At 44.2% G+C, this 15659-nt stretch overlaps 1 protein-coding gene across 1 annotated transcript in view; it reads left to right on the top strand.

The window, feature by feature from the left end:
* Positions 1–15284, top strand: part of PPP1R2 (protein phosphatase 1 regulatory inhibitor subunit 2) — a 132738-nt gene extending 117454 nt beyond the window's left edge. The window contains 2 exon segments of the mRNA XM_078666378.1: positions 12716–12868; positions 15094–15284. Coding sequence (XP_078522504.1) covers positions 12716–12868; positions 15094–15140 — 200 coding nt within the window. The 3' untranslated portion in view covers positions 15141–15284.
* The last annotated feature ends 375 nt before the right edge of the window (positions 15285–15659 follow it).

The raw sequence follows: 15659 nt of genomic DNA, 5'->3' as shown, positions 1-15659 counted from the left end.
AAAGACTATCTTTTGTTTTTGCGCCGTAGCTCTGCCAGCACCTAGGGATACCTAGCAAACCTATACATTTTTGAAAACTAGACACCCAGGGCAATTCAGGATGGGGTGACTCGTCTGCCTACCCCCAGGTTTTGTTACCCAGAATCCCTTGAAAACATAAAAATGTGACCAAAAAAACACATTTTCCTCACATTTCTGTGGTGGAAAGTTCTGGAATCTGCGTGGATCAACAAATTTCCACTCACCCAGCGTGCCCCCAGGTCTCCCGAAAAAAATGGTACCTCACTTGCGTGGGTAGACATAGTGGCTGCAACAGGAAACGGTTCAAATCGTACGGTGGTGAATTTACATTACCTCATTGCAAAACTACCTTGATTTTGGGGGGGGGCATCTGAGTTTGTGGCCCGGGGCTCGGTGGTATTCTTTGCAAAGTAGCAAACCCAAACAGTTCTGAAAACTAGACACCCGGGAGAGTCCAGGGAGGTATGGCATGTGTGGGTCCCCCAATGTTTTCCTACCCAGAACTCTTTGCAAACCTTAAAAATAGCACTTTTCCAAACATTTTGGCGTGGGATCGCCGTGCCGGCAAAAAAGTCCTACCACCCTGCGTTCCCCTTGTTCTCCCGAGTAAAAGGATACCTCTCTTGTGTGGGTGCCCCAAAGCAGAACACGCCAAAAATGAATTTTGAAAAAAGTAGTATTTAGTCATATTTAAGTTTTACAAATTAAGCACCCCAGCCTGAGTCACATGCCTTTGGCCCACCCACACAAGTGAGATATCATTTTACTCGGGAGAACAAGGGAAACGCTGGGTGGTAGGACATTTGTTCCGGCAGCGAGATCCCACCCAAAAAAGTATGGAAAAGTGGGTTTTTGGACCAAAATTTCAGGTTTGCAGGGGTTTCTGGGTAGGAAAACATTGGGGGACCCACGCATGCCATACCTCCCTAGACTCCCCCGGCTGTCTAGTTCTCAGAACTGTTTGGGTTTGGTAGTTTCCAAAGATGCCTGCCAAGCACCGGGCCAAAAGCTCAGGTGACCCCCTCAAAAAATAAGATTATTTGGCTAAAGGTAATGATTTGGTCTCCACAGTATGAATTGGGCCTTTTCCTAAAGCAGCCGCTATGCCTACCCACGCAAGTGAGGTACCATTTTTATCGGGAGACCTTGGGGAACGCTGGGTGGGAGGTAATTTGTGTGAGCCCAGTGATGCCACGCTTTCCCACACTAAAACGTGTGAAAAAAATGATTTTTTTCCAAGCAAAAAATGAGGTTTGCAAGGGATTCTGGGTAAAGGAACGTTGGAGGATCCACGCAAGCCATACCTCCTTGGAAGCCCCCGGGTGTCTACTTTTCAGAAATGTGTGGGATTGGTAGGTTTCCCTAAATGGCTGTCTCGCACGGGGCCAAAAACCCAGGTAACCCCTCTTGCAAAAGCTGGTGGACTTAACATTTTCACCATTGTTAAATTCACCAGCTTTTGCAAGAGGGGTTACCTGGGTTTCTGGCCCCGTGCGAGACAGCCATCTATGGAAACCTACCAAACCCACACATTTCTGAAAAGTAGACACCCGGGGGCTTCCAAGGAGGCATGGCTTGCGTGGATCCTCCAACGTTCCTTTACCCAGAATCCCTTGCAAACCTCAATTTTAGCAGAAAAAAATCAATTTTTTCACACGTTGTAGTCTGGGAAAGCGTGGCATCACTGGTCTCACACAAATTACCTACCATCCAGCGTTCCCCCAGGTCTCCCGATAAAAACGGTACCTCACTTGCGTGGGTAGCCATAGTGGCTGCAACAGGAAAAGGTCCAAATCTAACGGTGGTGAATATAAAATACCCTGAAGCAATATAACTTTGTTTTTTTGGGGGGGGGTGGCACCTGAGTTTTTGGCCCGGGGCTGGGTGGTATTCTTTGGAAAGTAGCAAACCCAAACAGTTCTGAAAACTAGACACCCGGGAGAGTCCAGGGAGGTATGGCATGTGTGGGTCCCCCAATGTTTTCCTACCCAGAACTCTTTGCAAACCTTAAAAATAGAACTTTTCCAAACATTTTGGCGTGGGATCGCCGTGCCGGCAAAAAAATCCTACCACCCTGCGTTCCCCTTGTTCTCCCGAGTAAAAGGATACCACACCTTAACAGAGTTACTCAAAAGTCAAACATTCAAGCACTGCTATCTATTCCTCAAAGACACACACATACAGGTTGGATTTGGCACGAGGGCGAGTGATGGTTCAGTACATAAAATTTTATTAACAAGATATTTCAAGAAAATGAAATGCTCTGTCAATAAATAAATGCATAAAAACTGAACCAGTGACTCGCAACTCGTGAGCTGTAAAGCCACGACAAGGCACCAACCGTTTTACAGGCCATTCACGCACCTTTCATACCTGATACAAACCAGACCATTGACACCATCCGAATGGAAAAGCAACACATAACAACAATCACAATAAGGGGCAAGGTACACCCTACTGCAGAAAGAGAAAAAAAACAATTATTACTGCACACCCATCTAATCCGCAAGCACACACACATACTGGTTGGATTTGGCACGAGGGTGAGTGATGATTCAGTACATACAATTGGATACGCAAGTAATTTCATCAAAAATGAAATACACTGCGTATAATTGAAAGTATGATAAACTGAACCACTGACTCACAGCTCGTGAGCTGTAAAGCCACGTCAAGGCACCAACCTCTTTACAGGCCATTCATACACCTTTCGTACGCGTGACCCATACAAAACATTCACACCGCCAGCCGCGGACCCATCACATTTCAACACTCACACCAGCAAACAGCGCCATTCAAGGGCCCATCACTTTCACACGCCCACATTTCTGACACTGCAACTACACAAAATGATGGACTGTGTGGAGTGTCACTCAACTAGCAGTGTGTGTATTGACCAACAGAAAGTAACTACTCACACACCGCCTGCCGAGCGCCAGTCCACCCACACCACCATCCAAGCACCAGACCATGCACACTGCCAGCCAAACACCACTCAGCGCACACCGACAGCCAACTACCACTCCACACACACCACCAGCCAAGCATCACTCCACGCACACCACCAGCCAAGCGCCACTCCACAAACACAACACCAGCCAAGCACCACTCCACACACACCGCCAGCCAAGCATCACTCCACGCACACCACCAGCCAAGCGCCACTCCACAAACACAACACCATCCAAGCACCACTCCACACACGCCGCCAGCCAAGCACCACTCCACACACACCGCCAGCCAAGCACCACTCCACTCACACCGCCAGCCAAGCACCTAACCATGCACTCCGCCAGCCAAGCAAAAATCCACGCACCCCCCCAGCACAACTCCAATCCATGCACTATGCCAGCCAAGCACCAGACCACGCACACCACCAGCCAAGCGCCATCCACTCACACCACCAGCCAAGCACCTAACCATGCACTCCGCCAGCCAAGCAAAAATCCACTCACCCCCCCAGCACAACTCCAATCCATGCACTATGCCAGCCAAGCACCAGACCACGCACACCACCAGCCAAGCGCCATCCACTCACACCACCAGCCAAGCACCTAACCATGCACTCCGCCAGCCAAGCAAAAATCCACTCACCCCCCCAGCACAACTCCAATCCATGCACTATGCCAGCCAAGCACCAGACCACGCACACCACCAGCCAAGCGCCAGTCCACGCACACCAGCAATCCAAGCACAATCCTGCACACACCACCATCGAAATTAGAATTTTTTAAAGAAATACCACAAATCAAATGTAGAAACCTACAAATCTGCGAACACAAATTCAAAAACTAAATGCTTTGCACTAATGCAAACCTAAAAGCAAACTAAAAAATATTACAGAAAACAGACCAGACAGTACACGTACAAGCTCAATGAAACTCCCAAAACTTCTTTTGTGTGTGGTACGATTTAAAACAAGCTGGCACACACAATCCAGGATTTGAAGGACAGTCAGGACAGTGCATACGAGACTCCCTCCGCACTTCTCTTCGCCAACAGACTCTACATCTTTTAGTGGGATTGTCTTTTGCAGTTGTGGGAGGAATGTATTCTGGAAAGTGGCGATCTTTCAGTCTAGCCACTTCCTCCACCACTCCAAATCTTGGCACACTTGCCTGTTCCACTAGTACAAGGCTGCCTATTATAGTCTCCTGAAACTTAACAAAAGGCATCTTTGACTCAGGACAAGATTTCTGAAAAACAACAAAAGCATTAAAGGATGCCAAGTGGAAACGATGGATAGCCAACTTCTTGTACCAAACGTAAGCCTTTCGAAGAGCAGCATAAGGTTCCAACCTCTGATCTACTCTGTCAACACCACCCATGTGCCTATTATAGTCTAAAATGTACACAGGTTTACGCACTTCAGCAGTCTCACCCCGAACTGGCAGAGCTTCAGTGCTTTCGTCATGGATAGTAGTCAGCATGTAAACATCTCTCCTGTCTGAAAACTTCACAGCTAGAAGCTTCCCACATCGCAATGTAGTAGACTGTCCCCGCACAAGCCTTTTGCAAACAAGTTCTATTGGGAAACCTTTCCGGTTACTGCGCATCGTGCCACATGCAACAGTGCCCACTTTGGCCAACTCCTTGAACAAACGCACACTAGTGTAGAAGTTATCTACATATAAATGGTGGCCTTTGTTAAATAATCGTCTACCTAGTTCCCACACAATTTTCTCAGTCACTCCAAAAGTGGACGGACAAGCAGAAGTGTTAATGCTGGAATCCTTACCGGTGTACACCCTGAAATTATAAACATATCCAGTCTCACTGTCACACAGCATATACAGTTTGATGCCATAGCGTGCCCTCTTGCTAGGAATGTATTGCCTAAAAACCAAGCGGCCCTTGAACAATACCAAAGACTCGTCCACAGCTATTTCTCTTCCAGGTGCAAAGATCTCAGGAAAACGATCAACAAAGTGATCAAGGACAGGCCGAATCTTAAAAAGACGGTCACAATCAGGGTGATCGCGTGGCAACGCTAAATCATTATCAACAAAATGTATCATGCGAAGAAGAAGCATATATCGATCACGAGTCATAACTGCTGGAAATATAGATGTTGCCATCAAGGGACTAGTGGACCAATAAGAAGACATTGATGGCTTCCTTAGCAAGCCCATCAAAAAAGTTAATCCCAAAAACTTCTTCATCTCTTCAACATATGTGGGAGACCAATGGGTAGCTCTAGAATGGGGCTTAAGGCTGGCACTGTGGTCCCTCAAATACTGCTCTGCATACAAATTAGTTTGCTCCACAATCTCCTGCAAAAACTCATCGTCAAAAAACAACTGAAAAAATTGAATTGGCAAACAATTGTCAGTATTCACTCTACACCCTGGAACACCAGTGAAGTCTGGCAATTCTGGCTGCACCATGCCAGGGGCAACCCAGACGTCATCACTAACATGAGGAGAAGAAGCCACCCTAGCCTGCAGGCCAGATGCCTCTTGCTGCACTACATCAACGGGAACACTAGCATCCCCAGATGCCTCTTGCATCACTACACCAACAGGAATACTAGCATCCCCAGATACATTTTGCATCACTACACCAACAGGAGAACTCACATCCCCAGCTGCCTCTTGCATCTCAACATCAACAGAAGAACTCGCATCCCCAGATGCCACTTGCTGCTCAACAACAACAGAAAGACTAGCAGCACCAGATGCCTCATGCTGCTCTACAACAGGAAGACTAGCAGCACCAGATAACCTTTGGCGCACCACAGCAATGTGAAACCTTTTGGGCGCAGCCTTTACCACACTTGCCTGTTCCCGACGAGAAAAAAAGGGAAACCTTGAGGACCTAGGCTGCCGCTCACATGGCTCTTGCCTCTCTACCGGCACATCAATGTCCCTCTCTACCACAGGCACTTCATCAGCACTAGAAGAAGAATCATCATCCGATGATACCATGCGAAGAGAAAACTCACTGCCTGAATCTTCTGCACCTACCTCATGCTCCGAATCGGAGTCAGTGTCTGGACCATGGTCAGAGGAAGACTCAAAAAGCAAACTAACAACCTGCTTAGCAGTAATCCTGCGAGCAGCCATTATCCTTACAAATCAAGAAGACTACACACACAAGTGAACAACAACCTACACTGTGCAAAGTAAGAAGTAAACAAGGTAGAGTCTTCACACAAAAATCAATACACTCAAAAACAATTCAAATCTAACCAAATATAAGAAGACTCACCAGCACCTACTCTGCTGAAACACAGCAAAAAGAAAGGAAATCCCACTGGAAAGAAAAAAAAAGTATAGATTAGACAAAGTACACATCAAGCAGCAATACAAAAAAAAGTTAACAATCAAGAAACACAAAGCCACACAAACAGCAATAACTTCACTTTTCATAAAAACACATTTATCTAGGAAAAATAGTACAAAAAACATTTACTTACCAAGCACATGCAACTACACAAGCTGCAAAACCAGCATTAACCGAACCACAACCTACACCAATACAAACAGCAAAAGCCTGGATCAAAAACAAAGAAGAAAAAAAATAATTTAATACTACATTTCACAAACAACATAACAAATGAATAAACAATACACAAATTTACCCCCAAAATCACATCCACACAGATGGGCCATCAAAAAGGGCAAAACGGACAAAAGTACGGGTTGATTTGCCCACCGGGGGGGAGGCCAGAAAATCTAAATTTAAAATCCGACCCACCTGAAAGTGACCCTTGCCCAATGGGTCACTTCCTACAATCTAAAATAAAATCCCTGGTGCTAGTGGGGGCATTTCCACCGCACAATCGCAATGCTGTGCGCGACCGTGAGCCAGAAATGCCCTGCAAAGAGACATCAGAAGAGAGGAAATTCACTTACCTCTCCCCTGATGCCTCTTTGCAAACCCCCCCAAATATCTCAAAACCAACCTAACACCTCCAGGCGCAGGAAGCAAATGGCTTCCCGACCGCCTGGGAATCCCTGAAGATGTTGGCGCGTGCTGTGCGCGCTGACGTCATCAGGGATTCTCATGGGGAGGGGGACAACAGAATTACTGTGGTTAACTGTGATGCTGGACAGAGGCACTTGCATCCTTGATTTTCACAAGCGCAATCCAAAAACAGTTCCTATGACCAGGAGCTTCTTTCTCCCCATCTGCTGCTCTCATCAGTCTCTGACCATTTATACACATAAGAGGCATGTGAACTCACAAAGAAGATCCCCGTTTGGCAACACCCACCAACTAGCGGAGTGCACCATCTTTCCTAAATTTACCCACTATGATGGACAGCTCACTCAAGGGACCTGTGCACACATTGGTGCGATGGCATAGTAACACACACGGTCACTGGAGACAAAGCAAGCGCTCGAGTTGCAGCACAAATTCAGGAAAACATTCATCAGCCCAAAAACATTTGTGACCTTCCCACTATGATGGACAGCTCACACAACTGCGCACATCTGTGCAATTGCATAGTAACGCACACATGGACACTGGAGACAAAGATGGCGCTCGAGTTGCAGCACAAACTCAGGAAAGCAATCATCAGCCCAAAAACATTTGTGACCTTCCCACTATGATGGACAGCTCACACAAGGGACCCCTGCGCACATCTGTGCAATTGCATAGTAACGCACACATGGACACTGGAGACAAAGATGGCGCTCGAGTTGCAGCACAAACTCAGGAAAGCAATCATCAGCCCAAAAACATTTGTGACCTTCCCACTATGATGGACAGCTCACACAAGGGACCCCTGCGCACATCTGTGCAATTGCATAGTAACGCACACATGGACACTGGAGACAAAGCAGGTGATCGAGTTGCAGCACAAATTCAGGAAACAATCATCAGCCCAAAAACATTTTGATGGACAGCTCACTCAAGGGACCCCTGCGCACATGGCATAGTAACACACACATGGTCACTGGAGACAAAGCATGTGTTTGAAAAGCAGCACACAAAAAAAAACATTCATCAGCCCAAAAACACTAGTGAGCTTTGCCTAGGCAGCACAGGTGTGTTTTTCAGACACTTCAGGTACACAAAAAATAAGAGATGAAGGACAGAGGCACTTGCATCCTTCAATAAAATCAGCACTACATTCACATTTTGAAAATGACCCCATCTGTTTTTTTTTTTTCAACAAATGAACATTTTTTCATACCAGAGGCATGAAAACAATTCAAAATTATTGTTACCCCAAAAAGGGGAGCGACCCTTCCCCAAGGGGCCGCTCCCCGAACAACGAAATTGACCACAATAGAAAAAAAAAAAAACTCCCTACCATTCCAGCTGCACGATCGCACGATCGTGCAGCAGGAATGCTCTAAACTTGCAACGAGTGAAAGGAAAAGCCTTTCCTTTCACTCGATGGCCTTTTCAAAACTTTCCCCCCTGCCCCAGCCGCAAAACAAACCTCTGATTCCTCCGACGCGCAGGAAGCAAATGGCTTCCCTGCGCGTCGGTAAACAACAGGAACCCCCAGTGACGTCAGCGCGCCTCGCGCGCTGACGTCATTGATGACGCGGGCGGGGAGGGCGGGGGGAGGCAGGGGACGGTCTTCCCCTGCCATCCCAGCAGAAATCCTAACGATCGGGCAGACTCGGTGGGAGCGCTGGCGCTTCCCCCAAGGGTGGGGCTCATGACGAGCTGGGCTCGTCATCAGCGTGCGAGCGCCCTACTCCATGACGAGCCCAGCTCGTCATCAGCCCCGAAGGGGTTAATAAATAAATATTGAGACCAAATTATCATGAAAGTGTTCTATGTGGTATGGTTGCTGAGGGCAAGAGTGTGGTACATATTGTGAAAGTTGCTAGGTTTGTTACATGCACGTTTACGGGTTATGGGGAAGTTTAAGGATGAAAAAATCATAGGTTCGTCTGGGCACAGTTCCAGGAGTCTTAAAGAATAATAGCTAAGCCAGCACCGTTTTATAGGAATGGGAAAGTGTAGTGTTTGAAGCTGCTTTGGATTAGGATATCAAAGGGGGAGAGGTTGGGGAGAACTATGTTTCAGTGATAGATAATGTTAAGGTTGGTTGATGTTATTTAGTATTTGTTTCACAAGAGTGTACCTGGGCACAGTAAACATTTGTAAACCAGCATTTAAGACCTTATTGTTGTAGATGTGGTCATTTGTAAGGCACAAATAAGGTTCTCTGGCTATTTTTTGCCAAGATTCAATTATTGTGTGAAGGAAATAAAGTATAGCTGTGAATTGAAGGTGTTTCGACTTTACGTTTGGCACATATTGGTCACAGAGGTAATGTAGATGATCATAGGGAGAGTAATTGAATAAGATGGTAACGATCTAGAAAGACATCACTGAGAAGAAATCCAGTTAGGGGAGAAGTGGGATTAAACAGAGTAGTGTTGATAGGTATAGATAGCATTAAAATCGATAGGTTGTGTTACACACATTTTCTCAGATGCTTTCTTCATGATGTGATATTTGCAGTTTCTAATAGAACCAAATAGTGATTATTTTGCAGTGTATTGATGACCGATCACTAAGAACGTATTGGATGGGAACTGCCATTGCTTTTCAAAGCAGTTCACACATCGAATAGTTTTCAACCAGCTGACAATGTAGTTTCAGGGTTTTAGTAAATAGGCTTGAGTGATGTAGGTCAAGCACTCATTGCTGCGTTGATGTTGGAATGAGAAGAGAGCTCTTCATGTATGGCCATTTTAGTATAATTATAGTGTTTAGCTTCTTAGTTTCAGGTGTTTGTGTAGTGCTCTTGCTGCGTGATCGATGTCGAGTTACACACTTCCAAGGTGGCAACTCCTGTTAAGTCATGGTGTCAGCTTGGACAAATGAATTTTCCTAGAAGCTAATTCCGCTCTCATTGTAGTCGCGCTGTTGCAGCATGCTGATAATGTAGTAAGCATGGGTTGCTACATATATTCATAGGATTGTTTTTAACTGTATAGCATGATGTTATTGTATGTAGAATACGTTTTATGCTGTTTTTTTATCAACTGGCGAATTAAAGTGGTTTTGACTGACATTTTTGAGTTGCCACATTACTGGATATATTTTGGTTATCTTGTACGGAGTATGACACATGGTTGGTCGTTTTTCAGATTCTGAAGTCTCTAAATACCCACCTAGGTCTGTGATTTCAGATGTCAGGCTTCATGCTGCAGCTTCATACCTCCAAAGGTTGCTCCATTCTGCAGTCCACTTGACTGCAAGTGCTCACAGTGGGAGCGAGATGTAAAACCTATGACAGCTTGGATAACAACCAACCCAACCAGTACCATCCACAGCAGTGGTGTAATACAGGCCCCCGCAGCTCTGAGGGTCCCCCTCAGCACAGTACTCTGGCCGGAGATCTCCTGATTGAGGTCAAGTTTTGTTACGCCAGTGATCCGCAGTAGTGGATTGAGGCCAGTTCCATCAGCAGGTTCAGTGGTTACTAAATGAAGCTGGATACCAGGATTCTAATGGTGATGGAGAAAAAGCCTCAGATGAGGATGGTGCATATAGTTAAGCTCTAGGCATTAGCTTGGTGTACCCACCCAGGGGTCAGCGAAGATGGAGGATGTTTGTGTAGCATGGTAGTTTTCAGGCTGGGAGAGTTCTGGAAGAGAAAGGTGGTTACTTGTATTTCTAGCATTACATTATAGGAAATTTCAGAAAACTGCTTCTGAGTTCTGGGAGCAGTGAAAAGCGCAACCATCTAGATCATCTACTTTGTGCTACAAACTACATAGAGTTTCAGGGAGTTTTTAATAGAAAGGGTAAGTTTTGGAGCGGGAGAACTGAAAGATGTGAAATTGAGAGGTAGGGCTGAACTTGGGACAACTACCTAAGCTATGCCAAAACACCACGAATTCCAAGGAATTTATTGTAAACTTTGGACCTGTAAAAATATTCATGGCCATATTGATAGTTTGTAGTCCTGTATGATACATTCTGAAATGTCACGGGGCCAAGGTTCAAATGTTCATGTTTACATTTTCTGTGTGCAGAAATAGAATTTTGTTTGAATGCACGGTTTGTTCTGCAAAACAGAATGGCGAGTTACCACTGTGCAAGAAGCAACTGTCAGAACAACAGATGGATTTGTGCAGGTTTGCAAAATAAATGTGCAACCCTTAGTTACTGCACACCTACATCGAATCCCTTGGCAGACTCCAAATATGTCAAAATAAAGACTGAGTGCATCATTTGTAAACATAATAATTACCAGGGTCCACCATTCTTCTCTGGAATCTGCCACCACTGCATACTGCACCAGTGGTTGGCGGTCCAGGAATGGAAGAGTGGAAGTGGAGTTGGTCTGTATTTTAGCTTTAGATTTTTGAGGCTTGGGCAGGCCTTGTTAATGCAGTTTAGATTTTGCTTAAAATTACAAATGTGAAACCAATGCATTTGAAAGTAGTTTTTACACTGGAAAGTGAGGACAGTTAGATAATGGAGTAGACTCATTACTGCTCCACTCCTTTAAAATACTGATGACATTAACATACCTGCTCTGAGATGTATTAAAGGTGTTTAGGGCCATAATGTCAACCGCCTTCTCTGGTTTTGCTGGTTTTGCCCTTTTTTCTCGATGGCCTGCAGCTCAAACAGGCTGACGGATCATTGTAGTCTAGAATGCTCGTTGGTTGGCAGTCAGGATGGAGGAAAACTTCTATACCATGGTATATCAAATCTTCAACTCCATGCAGAAATCTTGGCATAAGTCATGCTATACACCCACACTCTTCTAGCCGAACAGAATATACAGAGTAGCATGCTACCAGTGCACTTCGAGCTTTGTCAGAGGTATGATGACTGTAAACTCCAAAAGAGGGTAAAATTGACGAAAGTGTATTCAGAAGGTCGCTAGGCTCCTTTAAGAAGGCTGTGTTGTAGCATCCATTACATTTACCAAGCTGCGCCTGAGGTCTAGTCGTACAGTCTACAGTGTTTTAGATCAATTGCTTAAGTAGATGGAAGAACCCTAAACATGTCTTTTGGTGTGCTTCTACATACCCTGTCCTTTATTTTAGATAAAACTTTATCTTATGAAGTTTTTATTGACTGGTCGGTACCCTGCATTGGAGAATCTAAATCTACGACCCAAGTGGTTGTACAATATGAGGACTCTGAACTAAATCCATGCCTACCCTCCACAAAGAGCATGAGAATATCCCCTTTGTGCTTGTTCTGGTAAAACTAAGTATGGCCTTTAAGGGCAGGTGAGCGATGACGTGGGATCAAAACGACATTCAAGCTGATTGGCTTGCTTCCCTGAGGCACAGCCAAGATTTAAAGCAGCATTGCAAGGTCAGAACATAGTATTATATTCTGGACACCGACATTGGTAAACCATTTATTTTGTTTTGGCACCTGGCTGCCAAAACATGGAACTCACTCCCCGCTCACCTTCGCCTCACCCAGAATCACCTAGCGTTCAGAAAGCAGCTTAAAACGTGGATATTTGACAAATAATCCTCCTCCCCTTCCTAAGCGCCTTGAAACCCTCTGGGTATGTAGTGCGCTATACAAATTTTATGACTTGACTTGACTTGACATTTATTAAACAATAAAAAACATTGCCTGCTCCTTCTTTCTAACTACGTGTCCTGCTCTCCAGATGCACAAAAACCGTAATCTGTTTTGCCTTCAAAGCCCGATCTCTTACATGGCCTTCATAAAGCCCAGCGGTTTGAACATTCACTTTGTTAAATGTGTCCCATTACATCTTGTTTTTCAGAGAAGAAGAAGCACTTTGAAATGAAGAGAAAATTTCACTATAATGAAGGACTAAACATTAAACTAGCCAGGCAACTTATTGCAACAGAATTAGTGGGAGAGGAAGAAGAAGAGGATGAAGACGAGGAGATGCAAGATGTTACAGATTTGGAAGGTACAGGTGCAGATGCAAATGAATGTAAATAATTAACCACATAAATCAGCTGTACTATGTGTTCTATAGCTATCACTTTGTTTTTGTGGCGGAGGAAGCAATGCTGTACATGTGCCCAGCAAAAGAATCTCTATCCTCAAAAAAACTCTTTTACCCGTTGACCTGTATCTTGTGAGGATGCTGTTGCAGAGGATGAAAGATTTGCACTTGCTATTAATCTGGGTCGCTGGTGTAAAGATGGAGGGGTGATATTTGATTTTAGTATGCACATTGAGTGCATTTGATGAATACTGTGAATCATGATGACATGAGGTCACAGACCACGAATACTGTCCACCCTTGACGTGATGGCTCAGTCTCCCAGGACTTTATTCATAAAGCATATATGCATACCAGAGCCCAACTGAGGAGTGCAAATAACTGCATTTACCAGGAATAGCCCATATCTTGTTCATATGTGCTTTATCGTCTTAAATGCAGTTTGCTTACAGAAAATTCAGTCAACACTGAAATTTCACCTTGAACACATTTGGTCCCTGGCGCTTTGTTTGTTGGTGCCCTGGGCGTAGGAAAAGTTGAATACTTACAAATTTGAATGTTTGTGGGTATCCTCATACATTCACGGGTGTTTTCTGACCCAGAAAGTGTATGCAGATTTACTCTGGTCACGGGCAGGGGATAGGAGTACATACATTTTCAAGGTGGGAATAGATATGAATCTTCCTCACAATTTATGGGGATACAGATGAAGAGGCTTTTTAAATGTGAGGAAAATGATGTTCCTTGTATGCTTGTGATGATGTGATACAAAATGAATTCGCAACTTTTTTCCCCATGGAAAATTTCTTTCTCAGTTTAAAAGAAAAGAATTGTGCAAATGTTCTTTTGCATTACGTTTTTAAATGAACACTTCTTCCAGTGCTTTGGAATGCTGTCCTAGTAGATACATCACTTAAATACAAGAGTGTGCAGTTCCTTAGAAAAAGTTAGGAAAAAATTACGAATTGGAAAATAGGTTTTGAGGTCAATGGAATAAGCTCCAATAGGAGCAAGTGCCCTCATACACCCCGAAAAGTGTCATGCTTCATCATCTGGGCATGCTCCTCGTCAGGCCGGCGCTTCAGTGCCCGACAGGCACCCGCTGGTTATCTTTTAAGTTTGCCGTATGATGAATGTAGGTCGTGAGAAATGTGCAGTGTGGTGGAAGGAAGTGATTTAAAATAGGTCTAGTGATGCTGATTTGAGGAGTCTTTACTGGTGAAGCTCACTAACCTAATTAAAAACTGTGCTGCTCATATGGGATTCAATGGTCCTAAGGAGCAATTGTGATCATTTGCTTGAAACGTGAGGTCAACATGTTTCTTGCCTAGTCTAGTCTGCAAGGGATCTAATGGCAATTCATCAGGACCGAAATAATGTAACCTACACTACTATCTGACTGATTCATCAATGTTTGGTAAGTATTCAAGTAATCATTCACACGATAAATAAAGCGTTGTGCTCTGTTCTTAACCTGTGAGAATTACACTGACTCTAATACGGGTCAGATCGCAAAACAAGTTCTAACAGTGCTTTGTTATTATTTGTGTAACTGATTAATTGAATAGCATGCCCAGATGATGAAGCATGACACCTTTTGGGGGGGTGAGTGCACTTGCTCCCATTGGAGCTTATTCCACTGACCTCTCAACCTACTATTTTCCAATTCTTCATTTTTTTCTAAGGAAATGCACACTCTTGTATTTAAGTTATGACTGAAGGAAGCATGTGTGCTGGACCTAGCTTAAAGCTCCTGGTTCCTCTTGTTTGAAGAATAGTAGCGAAATCCCCAGAACACTCTTTCGAGTACTTTGAGAGGTCTTAAAAAGTCAGTAAATTTTCTCCATAATCCTACATGTGCAAATTGTAGATTGTCTCGTCCACGTTTTATAATCTGGGCAAAGAGTGAAAGCTTAACAAACATTTATCTGCCTAAGAAGTGCACAACTTTTTCAAAATAATAATGTGCCTTTCATACCTCTGTACCACTCTCCTCACATATATATATGCCCTCTCTCTTTCCCTGTTAACAGAAACATTTGCATACAGACACATAAAAATGTACATGCATGTCTAGATTTAGCTCTGTTGGTTTTGATAGTAAATATGTCTATCCGTTTTATACAGTTTGCACTGGTGTGTTTAAATATCAGGAATAAATATGCATGTGTTTATTTTTCCCACAGTTCAAGGCGATAACGGACAAATGCAAAGCAGCGAGACCCACTTATAGAGATGGATCATCTAACTCCGCCCCCACATGCGAGTTATTTATAGTGAGAGAAGTGCACCACTAAATAGTCTGACAAACTTATAAGTATTGAGAAGCATATCCGTCGTACTACTCTCCTGCCAAAACTTTTTTTCTTTAGAGATTTCGAAAAGAGGCAGAAGAGATGTGCCTCGTTGTTCTTTTTTTTCACGTGCCTAGGTTATTAACACAGGTTTTTATCCACTGTCGGCTCTAGATGAAAAGCCGAGATGCACAATGTACTCCAAAACCTTGTGTGCTTAAGAGCGACCATGTACAGTATACTTTTTTTCAATTCTCATTTGTGTTTAACAAACTTACATCAAGTTGCGGAAAGGGCACCAACTAACAATACAAAGCCAACCAAAGGGGAGAGACCTGCTTGTATGCAAAGATACTTGTTGGGAGATGTACCGACAAAGACATCTGAGAAATATACTTTGTGAATTGCAAGTCCTACAAACCTGCGTTCCTGCATGTGTGTTTAGGAATACAGTTGAA

Source organism: Lissotriton helveticus, chromosome 11 (assembly GCF_964261635.1).
Source record: "Lissotriton helveticus chromosome 11, aLisHel1.1, whole genome shotgun sequence".
NCBI lineage: Eukaryota > Metazoa > Chordata > Amphibia > Caudata > Salamandridae > Lissotriton > Lissotriton helveticus.
This window is presented reverse-complemented; position numbering and strand designations above follow the sequence as displayed.